The sequence below is a fragment of the Calidris pugnax genome, unplaced genomic scaffold, assembly GCF_001431845.1.
Source record: "Calidris pugnax isolate Ruff unplaced genomic scaffold, ASM143184v1 scaffold58, whole genome shotgun sequence".
Taxonomy (NCBI): domain Eukaryota; kingdom Metazoa; phylum Chordata; class Aves; order Charadriiformes; family Scolopacidae; genus Calidris; species Calidris pugnax.
The window spans coordinates 157,029-184,544 of NW_015090868.1; the positions used below are offsets into that span (position 1 = coordinate 157,029).

General features: G+C 38.0%; 2 protein-coding genes across 2 annotated transcripts in view; one reads left to right on the plus strand and one right to left on the minus strand.

The window, feature by feature from the left end:
• The window catches only part of ZAR1 (zygote arrest 1), a 2,591-nt gene extending 1,848 nt beyond the window's left edge, over positions 1 to 743 (plus strand). Inside the window, exons 3-5 of the mRNA XM_014945498.1 lie at positions 17 to 128; positions 210 to 284; positions 371 to 743. Of these exons, the coding sequence (XP_014800984.1) occupies positions 17 to 128; positions 210 to 284; positions 371 to 514 (331 nt within the window). The 3' untranslated portion in view covers positions 515 to 743. The remainder of the gene's footprint in view (positions 1 to 16; positions 129 to 209; positions 285 to 370) is intronic.
• A 3,922-nt stretch (positions 744 to 4,665) lies between these two features.
• FRYL (FRY like transcription coactivator) overlaps positions 4,666 to 27,516 on the minus strand; it is a 162,065-nt gene continuing 139,214 nt past the window's right edge. Inside the window, exons 56-62 of the mRNA XM_014945555.1 lie at positions 21,418 to 21,567; positions 18,951 to 19,049; positions 13,102 to 13,170; positions 9,767 to 9,784; positions 8,714 to 8,824; positions 7,100 to 7,296; positions 4,666 to 6,648 (exon numbers count right to left, since the gene is read on the minus strand). Coding sequence (XP_014801041.1) covers positions 6,390 to 6,648; positions 7,100 to 7,296; positions 8,714 to 8,824; positions 9,767 to 9,784; positions 13,102 to 13,170; positions 18,951 to 19,049; positions 21,418 to 21,567 — 903 coding nt within the window. The 3' untranslated portion in view covers positions 4,666 to 6,389. The remainder of the gene's footprint in view (positions 6,649 to 7,099; positions 7,297 to 8,713; positions 8,825 to 9,766; positions 9,785 to 13,101; positions 13,171 to 18,950; positions 19,050 to 21,417; positions 21,568 to 27,516) is intronic.

Below are 27,516 nucleotides of genomic sequence, written 5' to 3' on the forward strand. Positions count from 1 at the left end.
AACCCGCCCCGTCGAGTAACGGTTGTCGCCGGCAGTTCCTGGAGCAGAAGTACGGGTACTACCACTGCAAGGACTGCAACATCCGCTGGGAGAGTGCCTACGTCTGGTGCGTCCAGGGCACCAACAAGGTATGGGGGGCTCCACCACGCCCGGCTCGGCCCGTCCCGTCCAAGCCCCACCGCTCATCCCACCCTCTCCCGCCCCCCCAGGTCTATTTTCGGCAGTTCTGCCGGACCTGCCAGAAGTCCTACAACCCGTACCGCGTGGAGGACATCACCTGCCAGGTAAGGAACCTCCTCAGCCCCGCTCCGGGCCGCCCCCGGGACGCTCGGGGCCACCGACCCGACGCGGCCGCCTTCTCCCCTCCCAGAGCTGCAAGCAGACGAGGTGCACCTGCCCCGTGAAGATGCGCCACGTGGATCCCAAGAGGCCCCACCGGCAGGACCTCTGTGGGAGGTGCAAAGGGAAACGCCTCTCCTGCGATAGCACCTTCAGTTTCAAATACATCATCTGAGTGGGTTGGGATTTTGGGGGTTTTGCTTTCGTTTAGGGCTCTTCTAGAAAGCTGCAAGTCGAGCAGAATTTTTTTTGTTGTTGTTGTTAGTGTTGGAAGTTACTCAGTGAGGTGTAGCTGGGAAAGCAAGTGAATAAAAGTACTGCAAAGCACGCTCCCGTGCTCGGGTGGGTTTGTGCCCAGCTCAGAGGGCGCACATTGCAACCCCTGTAACTTGCAAAGGGGAAGAGCCTGCAAATAATATTTTGTAGTTCAGTGATGGTCTTGGCAGCAACTGACTCCAGACCTTGTAGAATCTCAGGTGGGATAGGATATCTGTCACTGCTCCTACTATTGAACTCATCATACACTTAAATTCAACATTGAATTTGCATCTACAGTAGGTAGCAGAGCCTTGCTCCTGAACAAAACACCTAAAAGCATTCACTTACTGTGCACACTTAGCATGTAGAAAGCCTCCTGCACCTGTTCCTCATCACTAGAAAATGATTGAGAAATGCTGTGTAAAACCTAGGTCACTTCTACTGGCACAGCTGGTCTGCATTTAGCTAAATTGGTGTTCTGGTCTTGTAAAGCCAAAGAAAGCTTGTGGCTAATGCATTTTCAGGGTCAGTTCTCACAAACTGCTGGGGAAGGGAGTCACTGCTGTGATAGTCTTTTGCTAAATTAGTTGCTCATCTTTACTTTCACAAGGTTACCAAGTGACACTTCAACAGCTCAAAACATGATACTGCATCTGCCTGGCTTCCTCTTGTACCTGCAGGAGAAGCACAAGAGCTGTGCCCTCAGTGGCTTACGCTTGAAGAGCTTCATCTAGTTATGGTTTAGGTGTCTGCCATCAGGGAAGGATCAAATTCTCACACCCTTCTGGGGTTGGGTTTGCAACTGGGAATTGTACTTCTGGTGTATGGTAGTAAAGGGAGAACCAGTGTGGTGACTCCCCGGTGACACTGTCTGAGGCCTACTGGTGCTGTCAGTGGCAATGGCCTCTGCAGGGACACCGTGCTTCAGCAAAGCGCTACAAGCTGACTCTGGTTCTACAGCATCACCATCTGAGCAGACTCACAAGCCAGTAAAACCTACACCCCACTAGTCTACCCTGTAGCCAAGGAGTTGCATAAACTTGGAGGAAAACATACTTTTCTGAGAATGCTAATAAAGCTGTTGATTTTGAAATTGCACAGAATGGTGCACAAAGCCTTTTGCAGAACTCTTGGGGTAGCTTCTAGTTGGGAAGACTGATACCTACACCTGTACCCAGCTTTCTCGAGACAACTCTGTTGAAGATTAAAGGGGGAACCTGTCTGTTTAACAGCTTCAGTTAAAGGTGGTCTTGCATCTCTCAATGGAGGCTAGTGTATGGCAGGGTGGGCAAACGTTCTCCTTTGTGCCAACAGCTGTCCATTGAGAGGGGCAGTGAGTGTTAATGCCGTTGGCTTAACTCATCTTGCTGTAGATTCCCCCTTTATTTCAACATGCCCCTTGAATTTGCTGCAGTAACTAAGGCTTAATGCCTCAGTGCCAATTTATTGCCAAGTAATTTTATTTAGTCTTGCTCCATTCATTATTATAGCAGCATGAAGCATCCTGGGAACACATAAACCTCCCACCCCCAGGATGGGGTACGGTGTTATTTCATGCTTCCACCTGCAGCATTTTCCCCTGTATCACAATAGAAGGAACTATCCCTTGATTTACTCAGAATGTCACAGTAAGTTCTATCCTTGCCCTGTTAAACTTGCAAAGTGCAACTGGAGTTGAGCAATTTTCTGTTGTAGATGCGTGTGCCTTGCACTCACCTTTCAGTAATGAGAAGCAGCCAGTCTCCAGCTTGAGGAGGAGCGCAGTTGAGGTCCCCTCTGCAGCCATCTACCCATAGTCTGCCTCAGCTTGCAGTTGCACCTGTGATCTGGGATTTCTTTTTATTTTCCAAGCCTGTTTCCCTCCAAGTAAGTTCTTCACTGTGTTCTTCTGTTTGCCTTCCTCGTCCTAAGAGCTGTAGCCTGTTTCTGATGGATGCAATGAGAGTGTGATGAGTCTGTGCACCTTGGTAATGTTCCTTGTCCTAACAGCTGTAGCCTGTTCCTGATGGATGCAATGAGTGTGATGAGTCTGTGCACCTTGGTAATGAGTTTGAGAAGTTAATCTCAGTGCCATGTCAGTATGAAGTCACATTGCAATAGGAGCAGTTGAGTGCTTCCTACTCACACAGATGTCCTCACGAGCACTGCTCAGAGGGTATGGTGACTCCTACAAAATTATTGCAGTAAAATTTGGTACAGCTTAGAGTCGTCATCCCCACCAACTACAGTCAAAGCAGGAGTTGCTTCCGTTGTGATGGTGTAGAGCAGGCCTGGCCCCTCTGAACTGCATGGAGTGATTCAGCAGCAGCTGGCCCAAACGAGCAGTTGATGAAGGCTCCAAGCAGCAGGTAACAGCAGCAAGGAGCCAATCCTGCCTTCATCAGCTACTGTGAGGTTTTGAGCCTTGGAGGAGTGGTGTAACTACAGTCAAAGCAGGAGTTGCTTCCGTTGTGATGGTGTAGAGCAGGCCTGGCCCCTCTGAACTGCATGGAGTGATTCAGCAGCAGCTGGCCCAAATGAGATGAAGGCTCCAAGCAGCAGGTAACAGCAGCAAGGAGGCACTCCTGCCTTCATCAGCTACTGTGAGGTTTTGAGGCTTGGAGTAGTGTGCAATGATGAGCACTACTGGACAAGCTTTCCTTCATCCTGCAGCATCCCTTGGTTCTGCAGGAGCTCTAGATGTCATTCCTCTTACGTAAATATATTCAGTGCTTTTACTGCTTGATGCCCAAGGACAGTTCTGCATCCTTTTCCACTTCACTGCTCTGTCATGTCCTTGACAGCATCTGCTGCTTATGGTGGGTGCTGGTTCCTAGACTCAGCAGAAGGAAGGAGAGCTGCTCGTCACTTCTGGGATTAGGCAAAGCAGAAAGGAACAGCCTCTGTGCTGCCAGTTCTTCAAAGATATCTTGAACTTGCCCTGCACAGCTTTTTTATAAAGAAGATTCGTTTGCATGCGTTAGCTCAGCCAGCCCTGCATTTGCTGCAGCTTAGAGAAGATGTCTGATGTCTCACTTGTTTCTAGAGAGCTTCACCAAAGCTTCAGGTTTGGCACAGACCTGGCACCAGGTAACGCGGGGTGACAGCTTACGCAGCAGTCGAATGAGTAATTTTGGAAAAGCTTCACAAAGTTAAAGCAATATCAAACGCATGACTTGGTTCTGCAGGAGCTCTAGATGTCATTCCTCTTACATAAATATATTCAGTGCTTTTACTGCTTGATGCCCAAGGACAGTTCTGCATCCTTTTCCACTTCACTGCTCTGTCATGTCCTTGACAGCATCCGCTGCTTATGGTGGGTGCTGGTCCTTAGACTCAGCAGAAGGAAGGAGAGCTGCTCGTCACCTCTGTGACTGACTTCTGGGATTAGGCAAAGCAGAAAGAACAGCCTTTGTGCTGCCAGTTCTTCAAAGATATCTTGAACTTGCCCTGCACAGCTTTTTTATAAAGAAGATTCGTTTGCATGCGTTAGCTCAGCCAGCCCTGCATTTGCTGCAGCTTAGAGAAGATGTCTGATGTCTCACTTGTTTCTAGAGAGCTTCACCAAAGCTTCAGGTTTGGCACAGACCTGGCACCAGGTAACGCGGGGTGACAGCTTACGCAGCAGTCGAATGAGTAATTTTGGAAAAGCTTCACAAAGTTAAAGCAATATCAAACGCATGATTCCGCTCCACTGGGTGTTTCCACTAATCATTGTAAATGGAGGAAGATGTATAACATAAGGAATTATGTATATAAATTCAGGTATGAGTTGCATGAGAAATCCTTTAACAGCTTCAGAAGATGCCTTGGAAAATGCTGTTGCATTGATAGGGCATAAAAGGAAAAAACCCACAATTTCAGGGCACCCAGGCCTCCATTGTCAGTGTTTCGGCTGTCTAGCTAAAGTATTTAAACTCTAGCTTGTAAAAATACACAAAATGACAGATACAATGTCTTTATTTTTACAAAAAAAGCTGGTAAAAGATGATGTAAATAAAAGTGTAATGCGCCACTAAATAAAACTACCCATCCCCCGTAAATACTTATTAAATAATTAAGAACACCATCTACAGTACCACAAAACCATCAAAATAATTCAATTTTATCAGGGACAGGGAAAAAAAATACAGTGATTATGGATGTGCCTTGACCAGTTACAGAGCTTGTTAGGATAACAATAACTACTGTCAGCAGTCCAACAGCGTGCACAGTGCCTTCAATTAATGCAGTTCAGCATAATTACATTTCTAGTGGGGTCCAATTTCCCCAAAAAGGCAGAGCTAAGAATTTCAATTCTACATTCTAAACTCTGGAATTAGAGCCCATTAAAAAAAATCACAGTGGGTAAGAGATGTATATAAAAATACTGGGTGTTCCTTTCAAATCACAGGAATCATGGGACTACATTCTTTTTTTCTGTTTTTGTTTTTTTTTTCCTTGTCTTCATTTTTTTTTTTTCTGTTTTTTGTTTTGTTTTTTTTACAAAATGCTATTGGTTTCAACAGAATCCAGTTTTATGCTACAGACTTTGACACTGAACTATGAGTATATTGCCTGTTTGCATGTTTTGGTAGTCAGTATTTTTTTTTTTTGTCTTTTTTTTTTTTTTTAATATAGTCCCAATTCCTTAGGCTTAAGTTGAGTCATGAAGATGCATATACGTGCATTCAAACTCCTTGAACCCTGCAGACTACTCAGACTGCAAGTAAAATATGTGACTACCGATAGGGAGAACCCCCCCCCTTCCCCTCATAGCTTTATACACCTACTGTCTTAACAGTGCATTGCACAAATTTACAAGAAAAATACTGGTTTTGCACTATACAGTTTCTAGAATATATACAGAATAAAATAAGTTAACTTCTAATGAGAATTGCTGATGGGCAGCATATATCTTTAATATACATTTTAAAGTCTCTGCAGGCAGCTACTTTTTTGGTTAGTTGTTATCATTATTTGTAACATAAGCACTGATCAGAGAACTGAGCAGCATTCCAATAAAGTTAACAGATATATTATTTCTTTTAGAAACACTGGGAAATCCCAGTTTAAAATATTATTAAATGTCCTAACATTTACACACTATGAGGATTAGATCTAATAAAATAAAATTTCTTCAAAAATAATCTTGCAGCTCTTTTAAGCATGCTCTGAGACCTTATTTAACAATCATCCATACCTTCAAAAAACAACTGTCACATAGCCATACACTCTAACTCACACACATCATTTCCTTGTTACAGACACCAGAAGCAAATAAAACATTGAGAAGTCAACGGTTTTTGCAGTCGTAAGTCATCCCGCTCATGTTTGACCACACATTCTTCATGACAAAGTGTCTCACTGGGTATTAGATTGATGATTAGATCTACAACAGCTGGAAAGCCAGGAAGCCTTGCAGGTCTTCAGCCAAAATAAACCAGCCTTGATTTTAGCCTCATCCCACCTGCAATATTGATTTAACCTTTAGAGGCTGTTACTGCAAACACCATTTATAGTTATGTTACAACAGAAAATAATGCATATGTATGCATTACATTTAAGCCCTTTTCCTTTCATGTAGTTTTTATACAGAAATGTAATAAAAAAATACTACTGCCACACAGCTACTGTGTAGAAAGAGCAGTCAAGTAAGACGTTCAATTCTCGGATTTTTGACTTTTGATGAAACAATTTCTTGCTGTGAATTAACTGTGTCGGTTGTCAGGATTGCTGGAGGTTTTGTTTTTTTCTTTTTTTTTTTTTTTCCATGAAAGGTGCTCAGGAATAGTCTGAAGCGTCTTCATCATCAGTTCTTTTCTGACAGCTGTTCAGAATCCAGTGCTCACAAGATTAATTCCTGGTTTGATTTTCCCTAGAAGCTGATAGGATTGCACCATGCGTAGAGACTCCCGAATTTCTAGATTAAGTTCCATCAGCTTTGAGCTGGCCTCAGACATGTCTTGGTTGGAGCCTACTACCGCGAAGCTACCAGTTTGACCAAGCGTCTGATGACGGAAATATATGTGCAGCAACGTTTGAACTGGATCATCTTCAGAACTGCCAAAGATGTCGTGGGGCCAGATAGACCTGTGAACACACAATTTGGATTTAAACATTAAAAAAAATATTAAATGTTTAAATATTCTTGTTCTTTAAACAGACGTTTGAACAGAAGACATCGGGAAATGCAAGAGAGATCTTTCTTCCATAGTCCTGATTGATAGTTAAATTCTAAAGAAAAGTACTACTAGAATGACTTCTTTATATAATTGCAAAATGTGTATGAACCAGCTGTAATGAAGCAGCAGGGTTTGTCCTTTTCACTAAGGAGATCTAGCAAGAGCTGAAAAAAACCTGGAATAGTGCCTATCCCTGTCTTTAAATTAAAAATGCCCAGTAGCAAACTTAGGCCTGAAAGCAATCCTTAAGCACTTACCTGAAAGCCTTGACCGAAACCTGGAATAGTGCCTATCCCTACCTTTAAATTAAAAATGCCCATTAGCAAACTTAGGTCTGAAAGCAATCCTTAAGCACTTACCTGAAAGCCTTGACCTGTGCTACAGCTGACACAAACTCCTTGTTTCTCAGGGTTTCAATGAGAGAGTGAATGGCCGTTTCCGTGCTGGCTTGGGAAGCCTCTGCAATTTCAATTTCTTCGATACCACTGTCAGACGCAGCCTCAGCCTCTTTCAGACAGCTCTCCAAGACAGCAAGTTCTTCAGACATGTTTATGACCTGAAACAAATACGAGAGTTATCTTTTCTAGTTTAAATGTCTTTTCAGTCAAATTAACTTTCAGCAGGTCAGACTTATGTTCTTCCTCTTCTTTGCAATCCTATATGAGAGGCAGAAAAAGTACATCCAAATACTCGTTTTCCCTCCTCTTTGCAATCCTAAATGAGAGGCAGAAAAAGTACATCCAAATACTTGCTGCCATTGCTTAAGTATACAATTAATTTAATGGCCCAAGCATTCATGTCAGGTATTTGGGCTCTCCCCAGATGAAGCTTCAATCTCAGTTCTTTTAAGATTTGTTTCAAAAAATAAATTTATTTTCTCCCCACATCATCTAATAACAACTAAACTGACAAGAAGAATTAAACACTTTGGAAAAGTACAGTAGCGACTGTGTTGTTATAAAGACAACTTAAATACAAAGAAAAAAATCTGGAGGACTGGTAACCCAGCAGAGTAACTGTTGTGCAGCCAGTGTATACACTGCTGTCTTTGGCTTATGAGTAAAGAACAAGACCATTGCACAGAATATGATTCTACATCTGACTAACTTAGGCAAGAAGTGGGACTGGTGCGATGCTCACCTTCCACAACATTGTCCAGACAGAAATGAACTCACTTATTTGCAGCTTCTACAAAAATCTGGAAATCTAAGTGAGGAACATGCATCACTTTTTCCTACAATACTCAAAACTCCAAGATTTTCCTCTTTACTGTATCAAGCAAGACCAGGGCTATTATTTTTTTTCCTGCTCCCCCTGTTTATTGCATTACAGACCCAGGGGAGAACTTTCAGAAGATATTATTAGTAGCATAATGCATTCAGATTAACTCAATTAACATCACATACGTACCAAAAGTGCACAGCTGAAGGACATGTTTTACTTCTGAAGTAAGTACAACTGAAAATCAGGCACAAGATGTCTAGAACACGTTACTAACTGCACTTAGGATGGGGACTGAGGTTGGGGAGTAACGGAGCGGTGGCTGAAGTGACACAGTTATATATATCTGCTGGTATCAAGCGATGGTGTTTGTGATAGGGAACACTGGGGTGATGGAAAGGGGCTTCATCCCAGACTCTGTTGATTGGAAGTGATGTGCCTTGATTGTAGCTTGATTAGAATACACCAGGAGCGCTACTGAAATATTTAAAACCCTCATCAGTGGACTCCCTGCATTCCTGTCTATTCAAGAGCTTTCAAGCTGTACAAAAATCAACACTGATAATTGAACATCTCAGAAAATTCTTACAAGCTCTACTTAAATTTTTTATTAATTGGCTATAAAACAGCTGGTACCCTCCTTCAGTTTCTAAAAAGATGTTCCACTGATGAAAATGTTATCAAAATGTATTTGAAATGGTTTGGTTTTAAAATGTCAACAATTAGCAGCTAAATGGCATGGTTTTCATTACCTCTGCTTCTTTTTTGATTGTTTTTACTTGGCTGATGAGTTTGCAATAGGCTTGGAACAGAAGCAGCAACTGGAAATGCAACTTGTACAGCCTCCGACACAACTCCAGCTCCTACAAACGTGAACAACATTATTATATTCAGGAAATCGCAAAACATCTACTTTCCAATACAAGAGACAATAAATGACAACTTCAATGTTGAACATGAAAAATTAAAAGTAGTTATTTGGTTACTGAAGAAAATGCCGAAAAGATTTAGAAGCTAACGTAGCAGGAAGCTAGTGAAAAGCAGATGAAAGCTTTGTTCAGTTCTAGATTTACAGGTAGCCTCTCTCACACAGGTTTAAAGTTTACTTTTTAACAAAAAGTTACATTTCCAAGAAGGGGGATGGGGTGGGATGTGAAGTGATTCAAAAGGCATTTTGAAATGTTCCAAGAATATTCCAAGACAGAGATTCATAGATCACTTACTTTTATTGTTGGTATTTTACTGTTTTAAATTCAAGATCCAAAATAAGCAGTTGTGGTCTGTAAGTATGGAATCTTTCATAACCATTAATATAAATATGTAAGCACAGTATATAACCTGGCCCTTAGCTTAGAACTGCCTGATGGACTAAGAGGAGAAGAATTCCGTTCTTGGAGGCAAGAATAATGTTTCCTTTATAAAAGGTAGCTCTGATTCTATTTTAGAAAATACCACGTGATATATTCTTCAGGAAATGAAGCAGCAGCATTAGCTTATGCACTCTCTTGCTTCCATTTTTATGTGTCTAAAACACTAGTCAAAGTGCAGACAGTGTTAATGCTGCTTTACATACAGACATAAAAGCTAATGGAATAATCTTCTATAACGTTCTACTAACTACAGGATCCTATTATCTACAAAGGACCAACAGTTCAATGGGTTAGATGATGCAAAATTGAAGCACACAGCATTTTTGTAATAGTCTATGACAAGACATCACTATGTCACAAACGGACGAGACAGATGGAGGCCAGTTTGGTGACTGGCATGGTTAAGTATTTGATAAATCAAGAACCATCACTTACTGCTAGAATTTCCATTTGCTAAGCAAGAAGATGAGCAGGTCACAAAAATACAAAGAAAGAAAAAAAGATCAAGAATTAGTGTAGGAAATAATTTTAATTAGGGTAAAAGATGTCCCAGGTAAAATGGAAGAAGAAACACAAGTAACATGCTCCAAATATACCATGAATGGAAAAAATTAACACACTGAATTTGAAATGAAATTACTTGCTGCTATAATTAATGACAGATAGCGCTGGCTTTGTTGTCCCCCAACATGAGTAACATACTCCCCTCACAACCCTGTATGGCCTTTATACATTGTGTAGTCTTAAAGGTATGCAAATTTAAGGAAATCAAAACCAAGGGCACTTAGGTCTGAACATCTGTACAATGCTTCTTACTTGTTCTGTACCACTGCAGTTTAAGCAAAAAGACTGCCTTTTAAAATTTGAGATGTAATGTTAATTTGGATTCTGAATCTGTTTAGAAAATTGATTTTGCTAAACTCAATTCTCAACACCTCATTTGTGAGTTTTCTGTAATTTAATCGCACTTGGTTTGTACAAGTTATTTCAGAAAAATGTTTGGAAAAGAGGGATAGGGAGAGAAATCATCAGAAAACGTATTTGTGAGACTAGGGACAGGAACTTGACTTCTGTGCTTTGTACAGGGCTAAGTGTATGGATGGCATTTAAGCAAATACCATGGTCATAGCAAACACCTGAAGATGCACCTGATGTTTGACTCCCCAGGCAGAAGCAGCTGAGCTTTGCTAAGCACACAGTTTTATATGATGTGCAGAAGTTACTCACTATGTGCTTAACAGACTACAAATGTTGCATGTTTTTGTTCTGTACTCTGTGCTATCATATACACAGCACAATTATTTTATAAGCAGAATCACTGTGAAGAGATAAGATCTTGAACTGCCAAAGTCCATAAGAATTCTATGAAGCACAGAGAATCATACTTTGAGGAATGGCTGAGTTGAATATTTAATATTTTTAGTCATTAAGTTCCGATGTTCTTTAGGCCAAGTCTCGTTATTACTGTAAGCCATAAATAATCCCTCTCCCCCAAATCACACCTTGACAGCTATTCTACACATTCAGGAGAGTGTTCCTTTAAAAATGGCTTTGTTCTGCTTCAGTGTCTTTCACATACTTACTCACTTGAGAAACAATCTGATTTTTCTACCTGCCAGTCCTGTACTAACAGTCTAGCCAGAGCCCAGATGCATTCTTTCAGGCTTGCGTGTAAGTACTAATAACCAAAATCCAATAATTAGGTTTACTTGCAAGTCTGCTGGCAATGAACGAGCCAGAACAGAATTCATCTCGCTGTTCCTTAGCTCTATCGACCACAGTGCTAAAAATGAGCGAGAAAATCTTATTTGTGTTAATGAATGAAAAATATCTGTTGAATGAAGCAGCTGTGTTTTCCTAAGCAAGACAACACTTAATGCTAAAAATATGTAACTGGTTGACTGGACAGACTTGTCAGCCCCACGCTCCATTTACAAGGACTTTTTGAAGTAATGATCTTACACTCGGTAACTACTGAATCTCCTTCAACTCACTATAAGCTTCTGTAAATAAATTTAGAACTTCTGTAAATGATGTCCATTTATGAAGCAGGATAACAGGACTCTGCCTTCTCAATGGATACTGTATATTAAAATGATATTAACTGAGCCTGCAAGTGCAAGGAGCACATAAATAAAAAATTGCCAGCGTGCCTTGCCGGCTAGGAGTCAAAACCAAAATTGAAACAGGTCCCCACAAATAATCAATGTGGAATGGCCACAGACTCCACCTTCAAACCCTGCAGAAATGGGAAAGAACAGACAAAGCTGCCTCACTCGGAATCCTGGATTCTCTCCCTACAAGTGAAATGAAAGGCTGCATGTGGCCTCCTCCATTTCTTAGTTTCCCTAGAGATACACTGGGAACTGTATCGTTTACCTTCATGATAAAAAGGGTTATGTTCTAACAGTTAAATGTTAAAACAGCTTCTTGGTGTCTATAAACAGCATTCTAAAGAATAGGGACCAAATTACATAAATACTGCTTTGTTATTAATATACAGAACATTTACTGTATTGTAATGATAGAAGTTGTTACATATTTCTAAACGCGTACCAGTCAGCATATGCAGATGTAAACCAAGTGTCGAATACATTAAATGTTGTATTCATAGGCAAAGCAAAAATCCTTGCAAATGGCAGCAAATTATTTTGCTTTATTACCTATGCTTATCTACAGGAAAAAAAATTTAAATATGCAACTTCATTGCAATATAAAAATTCAACAGTACATTATCACACTTTTCACTACTCTAAAAATTCAGGGGCATTTTGTGATTGAATAAAAAAAATACAAATATAAGAGCAGTTGAAAACTGTATAAAAAAATAAATAGTCCATGCACACAGCAGACATTTGTGTTGCTGAACACATTTTCAGCAGCAGAAACATGACCAAGTGCATCAATGAATTGAGTTCGACTGAAGGAATAAAATACCTCCTTTTTCAGCTTGGATTTGGGATTTTTGTCAAAATGTAATTGTGAAAAGGTAAGTTCATCTGGTGCCTGCAATTCTACTTTCTTACACTTTTCAGTTTTTATTACAGGATTCTAGATGGCAGGTTCCTTGTACCTACTAATGATAGATTTTGGATTTGGTTTTTTATCTGCAGTGTCAATATTATGCAGCTATTGTTTTAAAAAAAAAAAGAGTCCTAGTATGCTTGGGGAGAAGCTATCACTTACTACAGCAATTAGTAATATTAAACATGGATGACTGCCAGGCAAATACATACAAAATATTGAACTAATATTAACGGGTTACACCTATTGTTGTTAGATGATATTTTGACAGGAATGTTTAATGAGATTTTTGCCATACTGCTACTTTACTCCCCATTCCTTCCCACCCAAATAGAGGCTCCAAAAGGTCACATGTGTTTACATAGTACTAATTATATTAAATTCAGTAAAGGTTTTTGGCTAGACATTTTATCTGAGCATGTAAGTAAAACGCTAATCTTTTTTCTTCTAGAAACAGCTGCAGAAAAGCAGACTTGCTGGTACATAGATGGTATCTAGTCTGCTTATCTACTCAGTGTTATTAAGTCTAGAACCCAAGACGGGTTGCCAACTTTTATTAAAAAGAGCCCTTTTTATTAGACCACTACTTCATAAGAATCTGAGTTTCCAAAAGATACGACGATAACCAAAATGAAAAGCTTTTCATACATTTTTAATCTCTCCGCAAATATTGGAAATTTTGTGCAACAGATACAAAGATGTTTTTTAATCTCATATCCAGAGGCTCAGAAATGACATACACCTACCTGGGCATCCGTGTTAGTGCCATGAATACCGTCATCAGTACCAAATGTTCTTTTGCAGTCTTCCAGCCACTGCAAAATAAAAAGAAACAAGATTCAACATCGTCTGAAACAGAGCAAACTGAAGACTGTGCTAAAAGCACGTAAAGCACTTCATCAGGTCTTGCACGTTCTCAGACTACGTAAGTAATTGTGATACGAAATCAACTGTTTACCAATGTTGTTTCCACTAATGGCTTCCATTCCAATATATCACACTTTATTGTGTTCCTTCCGTTGTAAATTTCCTGTAGCCCTCATTACCCCAGATGGGGCTAGTACACCAGCATAAATATTAACTGTGATTGAATTTGGGTTCAGTTATAGTGAGATGTGTGGGAGGGTGGAGGCAGAAAAATCCCTTTCGTTAAATGAGATTCTATTCTCTCTTTACTTGCTGCACAAGGTTTACACTAACATGATTTCTCAGCATTTAAAAATATAGCACTAATTCCAACTGGAGAGTAAGAGTGAGTCTGTTCTGTTTCTTGGGACTGCTTCAGAAACAGAAGGAAACTGAGCTCTCCTGTGTAACTAGATGCAAGTGCAGGTTTACTGAATGGAAAGAAAATAATTTCTTCAATGGGAGTTCAGCATCACCCCCAGTTCATACAAGGCAGGGAGATGACACAACGCAAACATGCAGATTCCACTCCCTTTCCTGAATACAGGGCTGTATTTAACCCCAGTTCCTATAGCAGACAAGTTTACAATTTCAGTGGGTAACCTCCTCTTCTAGCTTTAACCAACCATGCAAATTTAAAAGCGTTAATATAAAGCATTTGGAGACTCAAATATGCTCTTATTGGACAATACGACCTGATCACCTCATCGACACAGTGCCCAGCATTATTTTCTGTACAGCACAAACAACTGCAAGCATGAGGTAATTCGGGTATTACTGAAAAGGGACTGCGTCATGTTGAGATAAAGCACAGATTATCTTCTGAAATTTAGAAGAGGCTCTATACATCCAAGGAAGAATAATTTAGCATACTGTGTGCTTGATATCTTCAGTCTCACAAGAAATCTTAGTGACCTTTTTCTAACCTTTGTCTGATGCAAGCAAAAGAAAAATGTGATTTCCCATCTGCTCAATTTAATAAAGGTTACTTAGTGAATTAACTGGGCCTGTGTGCTTATCAAAAGGAGAAATGGAATTCTCTAAACACCGCGGTGTCAGTTTCAATTAGTGACATGGATACCAAAGTACACAGCAAATCTCATTTTTCTTCTTATCTGACAGCATCCGTCGGTAACAATGGAATAGGTTTGCACTGGAACAAACAGCATCAACAATTGGGAAGCTAGTATTTACTTTCACATGCTGCCCTTTCAAGATCTTTTAAAAATCTTAAAATCAGCCCGTATAAAGGGTGTGCCTAGAAATGTCATGATATACATATAACTTTCTATTTTCTACTACATTTAACCGATATAGTATCTTTGTCCCTAATACACACATGAAGTTGAAGCAGTTTCCTTGCAAGGAGATAGAACAGTAGCTCCAAAAAGGTGACAAAATTAATTTGCTAAACATTTTTTACACCATAGATGTTCAACATGGTAGAATGATCTAAATTTTCTCTCTGGGAACAGCAGTAGATTGTGTGACAAAATAATCTCCTTTATACATTTCCTGAACGTCTATTTATGTTTTCCCCATATAGCTCCCACAAAGTTTCGAGAAACTGCAGCCCAAGCCTCTTACTTTTTAAATTTGATTCATATGAGTGCCAGTACAACACACAGCACTGACAAGCATCATCTATTAGGGTAAAGTTGCAACAATGATTTTTCATTAAAGTTAACATACAGAATTTTCCCATAGTTGATTCTAGAGGATATCAGATTAACATGCAAATTGTATTTACGAAAATATCTGTTAATTTATATTACTTTATTATGCAATAGCCCAACCAACTTAGTTGGATCATTTTTCTGCATGTTCCTATGAAAAAAGCAAGGATCTGCAATAATCCCATTATGTGTTTTGCCTTAATACTTTTAGATTCAATAGGATACATAGCACAATTGCCTGCAATAACAGAAACTCAGATTTGACTTGAGGAAGTCTCCTTCCATCACTCCCTACATCCTGTTTAACAGGACAGAGTAAGAAAACAAATAAAACATATCTGAGAAGTAGCTTTGGAAGATTCTTAGTCTAAATATACTATATAATACGCATCAAACAAACAAAACAAAAAACCCAAAAACTGAACACCAACAGCTGAAGAAATGCTTTTATAAAAAATACATTATCTGAGACAATTAGTTACTACTTCTAAATTAACATGCTAAATAAATACTAAAATAACGCACTGATTTAGCTAAATGACATGCTATCAAAAGTCAGAAATAATTGGACAAAGCTACAAATTTCTTTCTCCTCAGTACTGCTTCTTTCCATTTATAAATGATTAAATCAAAATAAAACCCTGTCAAAATGCTCTCAGTTATTTCAGAACAATTCCTTTCATCCTGTGAACCTCTTTCTTGCTCCAGTCACTCACAAAACCTGTGGCAGAAGACAGCCCAAGTACAGAAACATGTTACTGGACACCCTTTTGACAGCAGCACTAGAGAAAAACAACACTTTTTCATTATGATATAATGACAGAGGCCATCTAACTGATTTCCATACTCTTTCATCAAGTAAAATAAAATGCAAACAAGGTCTTAATATCCAGCACGGATTTATGTCGGTATGATATGCAGCAGTGCAAAATTAGCTAAAAATACATCAAGTGAATTCATGGCCACCTGAAAGAGTCACAATTTTAACTCATCACACTTTGACAAATCAACCAAACAATAACCATTTGTTATTGCTATGATAAACTGCAGGCTAAACGAGGAGTTTATTTACCAAGAATTCCTCGATGTTTCTAAATACACATGCACGAGTTCCTCAACGTCTATTTATGTTTTCCCCATATAGCTCCCACAAAGTTTCGAGAAACTGCAGCCCAAGCCTCTTACTTTTTAAATTTGATTCATATGAGTGCCAGTACAACACACAGCACTGACAAGCATCATCTATTAGGGTAAAGTTGCAACAATGATTTTTCATTAAAGTTAACATACAGAATTTTCCCATAGTTGATTCTAGAGGATATCAGATTAACATGCAAATTGTATTTACGAAAATATCTGTTAATTTATATTACTTTATTATGCAATAGCCCAACCAACTTAGTTGGATCATTTTTCTGCATGTTCCTATGAAAAAAGCAAGGATCTGCAATAATCCCATTATGTGTTTTGCCTTAATACTTTTAGATTCAATAGGATACATAGCACAATTGCCTGCAATAACAGAAACTCAGATTTGACTTGAGGAAGTCTCCTTCCATCACTCCCTACATCCTGTTTAACAGGACAGAGTAAGAAAACAAATAAAACATATCTGAGAAGTAGCTTTGGAAGATTCTTAGTCTAAATATACTATATAATACGCATCAAACAAACAAAACAAAAAACCCCAAAACTGAACACCAACAGCTGAAGAAATGCTTTTATAAAAAATACATTATCTGAGACAATTAGTTACTACTTCTAAATTAACATGCTAAATAAATACTAAAATAACGCACTGATTTAGCTAAATGACATGCTATCAAAAGTCAGAAATAATTGGACAAAGCTACAAATTTCTTTCTCCTCAGTACTGCTTCTTTCCATTTATAAATGATTAAATCAAAATAAAACCCTGTCAAAATGCTCTCAGTTATTTCAGAACAATTCCTTTCATCCTGTGAACCTCTTTCTTGCTCCAGTCACTCACAAAACCTGTGGCAGAAGACAGCCCAAGTACAGAAACATGTTACTGGACACCCTTTTGACAGCAGCACTAGAGAAAAACAACACTTTTTCATTATGATATAATGACAGAGGCCATCTAACTGATTTCCATACTCTTTCATCAAGTAAAATAAAATGCAAACAAGGTCTTAATATCCAGCACGGATTTATGTCGGTATGATATGCAGCAGTGCAAAATTAGCTAAAAATACATCAAGTGAATTCATGGCCACCTGAAAGAGTCACAATTTTAACTCATCACACTTTGACAAATCAACCAAACAATAACCATTTGTTATTGCTATGATAAACTGCAGGCTAAACGAGGAGTTTATTTACCAAGAATTCCTCGATGTTTCTAAATACACATGCACGAGTTCCTCTTTAACTTGCCTCTGACCCTGGGGCAAATCCATTAGCCTCTCTGTGCCTCAGTGGTGCTCTCTAAAATGAGAACTAAAATACATTATTTTCTCATAGAAGTGATGACAGCAGCCTTATGCACTGGAGATTGTTATGTTTAATGTCTGACATCGAGTAATCTTAGTCATTAGATGAGCACTTCATTTCTGATTAAGCCTAAATGGCAAAACATAGCTCATTATATTAGACCTCATGAGTTAGTTTACAAATTGTTATTACCACAGAGCAAGGCAAAAAATGCAGCAACACTTTTCTAGTAATGCTGGTTTGGATCCTAGAAAGTTTCTCTCCATTAACAGTGCTGTGTGGCATACTTTAGCATCGGTTTTGAGGAAACTGCACTTGTTTCAAAATCCTTTCCACAAAAAAGCGGATGTCTATTCTATTCAAGATGAGCTGTCAGCAATCTCTGGAAGGCAGAGGCCATCATTTCCTAATAAACTCAACACAATCAAGAAACATGGAGCCACTTGTGCTGCAAAACACAGCTCTGCCAAGATGTCAGTCATGGCTTGAGTTCTGTTTCTGTTTTGCATCACCCAAACTTGCTTTTACAGCCCTTGCCACGGCCTCACAGGCTGCTGAGATGAGAAAAAAGTTGCTTCAGATGTATGTTTAGTTTTCCTAGGAATCATTTTCTCTCTACCACAAAAGCCCCGTATATTCTCTCTCCCTCTACCTGCAAAATTGATTGTAGATTCATGTTTTATTTGGCTCTTGAAATGGAAATCTTACCTGTTTCAGTTCTCTGAAGGTACTACCTTCCTTCCTAAACTTCATACAAAGGTTCCCAATAACAAATATACAGACCCTTGCCACAGAAAGTTTCAACTTCTAAACTTTGTGCTCCTTTGCAAAAAAAGGATATAACCACTAACGTATAACTTGAAAATTAAACTGTATTATCCTAAATAACTGCTATAAACAACAGCCTCAGTGGGATCCAGTTGCAGGATGAGACATCTGAATTTATGTGTCTGTTTATGATGCAGCTGTTTAAGCCCCCATTACAGTCAATGGAGATCCAGTCAACAAAAAGAAGTCTGAAGACCTATTCAGCTGAGCAACGAGGGTAAAACGTATTGCTTTCTTGATTTCTTTTATTGACTCGATCCTTGAATATTATGGGTGTTAAAGCACTTAATTCACATATAGATAGTTATCTATTAATGTCTTAATCTGGAGGTGAATCCCACCCTTCTAGTCTAATAAACCAGAACGTTAATAGAGAGAAAAAGGACCATGATTTATTGATATTCATGTTTAAAATATTTGGATATTTTTAAAAGAGGATTTTAAAATTAGGAATGTGCTTTCCCCAATGCTAGTGCATTTGGGCAATGTTATATATTCAAAGTCAATTTCATAAGTATGTGCAACAAAAATGGAATTACATATAAGAAAAACCTCAGCTTCAGATTACACATATAGAATAGTAGTAAGAAAAGGAAATAGGATTTTCTTTCAGGATTTTTTTCCCCACAGTTAGCTTTTAGATACCTGTGTTGAGAGATAAGGACCCACAACATTTTCTTCGTGAGTAGGTTTCTAATATTTTTTGTTTTGAAATGGAAGAGACTCACCTGTTCTGCTGCCTCTCTTTTGACATTATAGGTATCCAAGTGTTCTTGGAGCTCTAGAACACTGAACTTCAATGTCTCTAGCAGGCCACAAGACAATAGCTGAAAGATAAAAGCAATCACCTCTATAGGCATGTAACATCTGACTACAATCCATATAGTATAATATCTAAATTATATAATATTAAATTCCAAGTCCATATTTGGAAAAGCAATCAAATTAGAATTAGTTGGGTACAGATAATTTGTGACACCTTTGAGTTAGTAAACTAACACATGTAGCTGTAGCAGTTAAATCACTGAACAGTTTTGATTCCAAAATAAGAAGGGCAGTACCTTGTTAACATCTGAAAGAGAGATTTCAAAGGGATTTTTAGATCCTTCAAAAAGAAGAATATTTGATATATATACAGCTACCAGCAGGAAAAAAGGAAAAAAAGCAGAAAGTGTTGGATATTTGAAGGATTTTCCCTATTGTTTATGACTTTGGCTTTTTCTACATAGTTTCAAAACCTCTGTCTTCCTCAATGGCTGCTACCTCAGCTTTGCTCCGCACCATTTCTCCCTGCAGTTTTATTTCCACTTAGGTTTTTCTTATTAATCCTTCTCCTGTGACTTTCTGTAATAATCGTGCCTCTAACATGACGTCTCCTCCCTTGCACACATTAACAGCTCTCTACTTTTCTCCAACCCGTGCTACCTGGTACCTCTTGGTCAGCTTCAAAGTGCAAGCACAAGACTGGGATCACAAAACTGTGGCACGAGGAGTCACAGGGGTGCTTATGTGTTTCTCCAGGTGCATCAAGATTATTATTCTACCACCACATTAAGACACCACCACTTCCAACTTCTATGTCCACATAATCAGGAATGAAGTCAGGGCTCTGTGGCACGATGCCACTCTGCACTCCATGTATGCAATAACATCCAAGTGGAATCAAGTCAGTGGGTATCTTGTGTCAGCAGTAGATAGTGAATCACTTGTGAACCCGCGCTGTGATGTAAAGGGGCTCCTTTCTCCTGAGAACTACTTTCTGAATGAATCAAAGGCCAAATTTGAATCAAATGCCAATCTTGTACTCATGAGTAGGCATCACGTAACCACATATTTGAGCATGAATGTTATTTTGCATTAGCCACTCATTCTTTCTTAGTAAGAAGTAATCCAACAAACAAGTAGGTCCATTTCAATTAAATATCTGGAGAGGAAAGACTTATCTACACAGTATTTGCCAATGTAACAACGCTAACGCATCTCTGTGCATACATATGCACATACACACAAATTTGTATACTGTTGTGCATATGTTATGTTTATTATTCCTTTTTCATATTTGCTTTTATATATATGTACACACACACACATTTATTTTCTAAAACACATGTTGTTCTAGGTAGACACTACAGTAACTCTTCTTGTCACTTCTTATCCCAAACAAATTTCTTCTTTTGGCTAATTTCTACTGCTTTTGAAGTGGCCTAAGTTGAGCTAAAGAAGATTACACATGATCTCCCTTGAAATTTACTATCAGTATTGTGCTTTTTATTCTACAGTGAGAGTGTAAGACAGAGCTGCCCCTCAGCACCAAGGGAAAAAAACAGGTCAGGAGAAGAGTCTCACACTAGGTCAAGGCCGAAGGTCCATCTATCTCTGTGCCCCACCTGACAATGTCTAAGCAGTTGCTTAAGGAAGGGCAAAACAGGGCAAGCGGGTGGTGATCCACTTGCCCCAGAATGTTTTCTTAGCCTCTGTCAACATGCTGTTCTGCACAATCAACAATTCTATCCAGGGCTATTTCTTTCAGGAATCTCATCTTCTAGCATAGCTTTTTGTTTTTGACTGTTGCTGAACATTGAATTGACTTCTCACATTATTATTTATTGTAACCCAAGATTTCAACTTGCATAACAACAAACAATGCAAAGCCTTCATTGTATATTTGTAGCTAGAATGTTTTTCTCATGCATCACTGAATATATACATAAACAATACAGTTTAAAAAGGCAAAGTTGATCCTAGATAAGCAGTTTTCCTTCTTCTCTGTGCAAAGAATATAGAATAAATATGAAACAATAGGGAAGGTAAAGAACAGCAAGGGAATTTAAGTGATAGCCAGTATCAATAAGTTCCCCCTCTGTTCACTGTTACAGCTGGAGGTTATTTTTGGAGAAAATGCATTTCTCATTTGTGTTTTCAAATGTTTATGATGCACAGCAGCCACCTAACATCTTAATTCCTTTCTGATTTCAATTATAAAAAGCATCTTTTTTTTCTTTTTTTACATCCCAGATATTTCAATTAGTGACATTAGAGAGCAACCTTTTAAAAGGAAAAAATGTGATTAACATACTTTATTCAAACCTTTTAAAATTCTTCCCAAGCATTGCTATTTTCCAAATGTTAAAACATCATTACATAAAATGTTTAAGCAGACTGATAGTTCAATGTGTAAGTTTATGAGATTTTTACCGTTTCTGCATCCACGAAGACTGTTGGACATTCTGAACATAACATCATCACTTCCAGAGAACTTTTAAATTTTGTTCCAATGCGCTGTAGACTTTCACCAAGAAAGCTGACCGAATCATTTGTTATAGATACAAACTTTCTTTGAATGGTCTAGAAATTAAATCAGAAAAACATTTATTTTACATTGTATTTTACTACCCCTCCCTCCTCTGGATTTTTAGATTAAGAATCTCAGGGCAAATTTCCATCATGACAGCATATATTTTTGTCAAAAGAAAATGAACTCCCGTTTTACCATTTACCACTTTCAGGAAATGAATGTGTGAAAAGCAACTGCAGCTAAGCTTTGGTATTATGACAGAGAAAGTAAACCCCTGATATCTAGATGAAGCTAAAAGACAAAAATCTAAATTTGTATGACAGAGAAACTAAACCCCTGATGCCTAGATGAAGCTAAAAGACAAAAATCTAAATCCAATGACAGGAATTTCACAGCACTGTGGCAAAATATTTAGTTCAACTAAAAATGGAAAATGGGTATAGGTGCACAAACAAGTTATAAAGCAGAGTATGAATTCTTCACATATAAATTACTTCACGGTACTAACCCCAACCCTGCCCACACACAATAGGATAAAATGTGTGGTAGTGTGCTAAAACAAAGGGAGGCTTTCACTGAGAAATTTATTATGAAATTTACTATGATATAGCAAAACAGCAGGCAAAATTAATATTGGAGACATAAGAAAGAATTGGAGTCATAAGGTCTTGGTCTGTAGTATTGAATTTGCTCTTAGCTCACTTGACACACTGCCTGTAAATAAAAACTGTGCTTTTCCTATCCCATAAGAACTTGCAAAGAATAACATATGTCCAGGTGATACTACTTTGAAAATGTAAAAAACCCATCCCCTAATTTATTATTAAATTTACTATGATATAGCAAACAGCAGGCAAAATTAATATTGGAGACATAATAAAGGGTTGGAGTCATAAGGTCTTGGTCTGTAGTATTGAATTTGCTCTTAGCTCACTTGACACACTGCCTGTAAATAAAAACTGTGCTTTTCCTATCCCATAAGAACTTGCAAAGAATAACGTATGTCCAGGTGGTGCCACTTTGAAAATGTAAAAAACCCATCCCCTAAATACTGGGAAGGAGGGATACAGAAAAATTAAGCCATAGGTATTTTGTGTTGGATACCGGATCTGAGGTAAATATACTTAAAGAGAAGCATTTGAAACCTCCAGCTTTATTGGATCTCCTGGTGTTTCAATTACTTCTCTGCAGAAAAAAATCCTTTTCTCACAAGACAGATGCCAGATAAATACATTAGTGTTGTCATGCTGCGATCCCATAATAACCTATCCCACAGAAAACCCAGGAGGAACTCATTAATTCTGTAATCAGCAGAGAACCCAGGTGATGTTCAGAAAATAAAAGAAGGGACACAACATGAATGAAGAGCTTACAAGAAACACTGAACTGGGTTTTTTGGGGGCTTGATTTTTTTTTCTCCCCGAGTAGAATCACTCCTGACAATGAATACAGCAGAGATCCCATGAAGAAAATAGTGTATGACCATATAACATTTTTTTAGGAATGTGGGTTTTTTTGTACGCCTTTGATTTGCTTCCTAAGGATTCTTACTACCATAATCTTGTGGTTTTTGAAGTTATGGAGAGGAAGAATAGTTTTGAAAGCAGGAGGAAAGGATGTCAGGCAAGCAACCACACGCTGAAAATTCACTGACCTGAAACAACCTCGAGAAGACGTGAAATGTATAGACAGCACAAGAGCCATCTGTATCTGACAGCATCTGATTGACGTGGCAGCGCCAGGCCTGCTCTTCGTCATCGTACGGCACCGGCTGGAAAGCTGCCAATATGGCAGAAAGGAACGGGGAAGGAGGTGGGGAGGTTTGTACTTCTGGGAAACCATCCTGTTCTTCTTCATCTTGGCTGTGAATAAGAAACAATAGACATTAACTCCTCAGTAAATATTTTAGGAAAAAAAATCCCTTCATTTTGGTAAGAAGAAAAAAAATAAATAAGGATTTGGAATTCAGAATAGTGTTTTGTAAAATAAATAATCAGTCAACTAAGGTAACTATGAACCAAAAGTAGAAAATCAAAACCTTTTGCTACTGCAATACAAAAAATATTGCTTATACTCTGAAATACCTCTGAAGTTTATTAAAACGTTATTTCTATGCATATCTACAGACAAAAGGCTATCTGTAGGTTATATATAGCTATATATACAGCACTGTATATATACACACACCACTCAAACTGATATTTTTTTCCTTGCCCCCAATAACTGAATTAACATTCAATTCTTCAAATTTTTATAATCTAAACACATGGTACACCAATATCAGTAAGAAATTCCCACTTTCCTTAAGAGAAACACAAGAGCTTATTTGGCAGCGTAATACTATTTTATAACTGTCTCAAGTAACAGCATAAGTGAATGAAGACAGGTTGGAACATTTTCATTCTGATGGGCAATCAATTTAATGGGCTTTTGTTCAAAAAGCATTCTGCAGTCGTGCTTTACATTAGGCACCAAACCGCCAATAATATATCAAACTATTATATTAATCAATGCTACTACTTACAATCATTAACTTAATTGATAAAATTTTCTGTATTACAAGGAATGATACATTTTGACAGTTCTTCTTGCAGAATTGTACTTACACAGCAAAAGTATGTGTGGGAGGATTCTAAGTACAGATAGTTTTTAAAATAATTTTTTAAAATACATAGCATTTTTCTCTATTAACAACAACTTCATTCACAGCAGCATCAAGTGTCTTAAACAAGAAGTGTGGGTGCTGGTTTTATGTACATTCATTTCAACAGCACAAAGCTCAAAAGTTAAGATGCAATCCTTTGGAATAGCATCTGTAAGCACAGCTTTGAAAAGCTTTTCCGATATTTTCTAACTAGTGTATCAACCCTATAAATAATCTCTCTCAACCCTTAAATGATCTCTGTGACAGAATACACACTAAGTCTATGTTCAAATATAGACTAAATCTATGTATTATTCAACCCAAACTTCTGAACAAATTTTAAGTATGAATGAGCCTATGAAGAATTTGGAATTTCTTTGTGTGGCTTGGGTTTTTTTTGTGTGATTTTTGTTTGTTTGTTTGGGGTTTTTTCTTTGTTTACCCTCCTTCTTAAGTTGTTACCTTCAAGGGATTTTGGGTTTCACTTTAAATATGACTCAATTAGCTAGGCCCTACTATAATTTTTCCTCTCAATAGTTATTTTTGCTCTCCATATTAAAAATGGAAAAACAGTATTTTACTTTAAAATGTCTTAGAAATACACAAAAGATTGGTTGACCTTCACACTGAAAATAAACCTTGGGCAAATTCAAAGACAAACTGGCCTGACTCCTACAGGGGTTTTGATTAAAAAAGAAAGAAAAGGAAAAACCTTTTTTCCCATCTTTTGGTGCCAAAACAGGTTCTCTGCCATAATTCAGTGCAGTTCAAAGGCTTTTCCATGTTATATTGCTTGCAGCTGGTGGCTGCCAAGAAAATGCTCCAAAACACCCTCTGACCTCTTCTCACATTTCTATTTTGATGGTGATGAAATGTGCTACATTTCTTCTATTCAAGAATTCTAATCTTTGCTCGCACGGCTGGTTTCCCTCTACCAGAAACAACTGCTGAACAAAGTACTGAGTTTATTTGCTACAACAGGCAAAACCAAGCAACCATTATTTCAGATATGCAAAACATCGTTTTAGATACTTGTATTATGGGACTCTTGGAAAACCCCACACCATAGGAAAGCCTATGTTTAAGTCATGCGCTGATAACATGTAATTTCTGTTACTTAGAACCAGTGTTAATCTTACCTAGACAAACCAGAGAAGTCAGCTTCTTCTTCTTCACATCTCTCATCTAGCTCTTTCAAAGCCAGGGTGACATCCTCTTCACAGATGGATTCAGAATAGCTCTCAGGAGCTGCTGCCTCTGCCAGTTCTGGAGTCTCTTCCAACTCAAGAGATTCATGACAGACCAGACAGTCCTGTTGTTCTTGTAGCAGATACGACCCCGTGTCTTCACTTGCAGTGCTAACCTGTTCATCCCTTACTGCTGAACTGCCTTCCTGTAAATCAAACATGCTTTGATTACTTTTAGTGTCAGGGCTTATATATTCTTATCAGTTTTTAATTATGGTAAAGTAACAGAGCTATAAAAAATTGTTTGCAAATGTTAATCATTCAGCTCTTTGGATTGTACACCCAGTTTTACTTGAGCAAAGATAGGCAGTCTATTTGTAAAATATTTATAACTTCTGGTTAACAATATCCTAGAATATGACTTATCATTTATAGCAAATACAAGTTCTCAAATACACTCAATTAAATCTGTAAAGAGAACACTCCCAGAAAAATATCTGCAAATATCCTCAAACATATTTAGATCACAATGAACACAATCAAGACTTTCATATTTTCCTTTTCTAGGCAAGGACCAAAATTACTGCCTCATGCTTCCCTTTGGGGTCTGGAAGCAGTACAGATCATTTCTTCTCCTTTCCACTCTCCATTTTAACAAGTTTCTAAAGCATAATTGAGCAACAGTTTAAAAAGAGACATTCCACTATTTTTATTATGTTGCCATTACTGTTAATATAGGGAGCTTTGAGGGTTTAACCCTGAATCTCTAAATGTAGGCTTTCAATCATTGGCAATTATAAAGAGACGATGATTAAACTCAGGTAATATCAGAATGACCTTTTTTCCCTTCCCTCTTCCTGCCTTAGCATTACTATACTTATTAACATCAATATATTGAACAGAGAAATTCAGATTAAGTTAATTTATGATTAATTCATTTGAAACCTTTTACTGGATTTTTCTGTGGAATAAAAATAAGACTTTCTTGTACTTGCTATTTCCTAAAGGCGCAAATTATTGCACATTTTCATTCTTAGTGTGCTGGTCTTGCTCTACTGCTTTATCCAAGACTGGTCAACAAACCTGTGGACAGCCTCTAAGCATAGATATCACTTCATGGCTTTCATGAGTCTGAACAGATCCTCTGACAGATAAATAACTGTACACATATTAGAAAAGACAATTCAGCTTTAAATGGAACTGTATCATTTTCTTTCACAGTGATCCTAACCTCATCTCTCTGTGATTATGGTACTCAACATGACTTTCCTGTCACCAGACACAGCTCTTGACCTCACTTCTAACGACTTACTGTGAAACCTGTAATTTTCTTGCACAGACCAGCCATTTTGTCACACTGAGCAGCCGAGGCACAGGAACACGTGGCACTTTCACAATAATGCAGCAAAACAATTGGAATTGAAGCAGTGGCCCATTTCTATTCTAGATGTTAATATATGATACGGAGCTGCACTCATCATGTCTAGTAGATGCACATGAGGGATACACTTTTAGAAAATATGTAAGTGCTAGTTAATAAATTTATAGCTAAGTTAATCTTCATGGAGCCATGACTCCTGAGTTCTGAAGATTTCTATGTAACATTGGACATGTCTTTAGTACCAACATGAATGTTCTTTAAGTACCTTAAAAACATCAATTTCACAGAACCTAAGGAAAATTACTTCTAGTAAACCGTTCCCCTTAAATCCATAGTGTGGGTAAAATAGAGAATCCTTTTAGTCAGAAGCTTTCATATACTTAAGCTTGTAAAACTTAATTGTTAAAAATTTTAAGTTTTACTGTAAGCTAGACTGTAAATTCCCAACTGGAATGTGCAACATCCTTTTTGCAAAGATACATGCTATTACTGGGAATCAGCTAAATGCATTTAAGTAAACTATTTGCTTAACTCTTCTTTGCTTAACTCTTGCTTAACTACAAGAGTAACAAGGAGCTCAACTGCGTCTAACCAGCACACAATCTTGTTTTTAAATAATGGCTTCCATTTTTTTCATTTTACCTTAGATAAATTTTGAGACTTATTTATTTACATTAAAAATATTTTGATAACTGACACTTGACATGCAATTAAATGCCAGGGTTTAAATAGTTATATAAAGTATATGAGCATCAGAAAAAAACAACTGCGTTATGCTGTGAGTTGT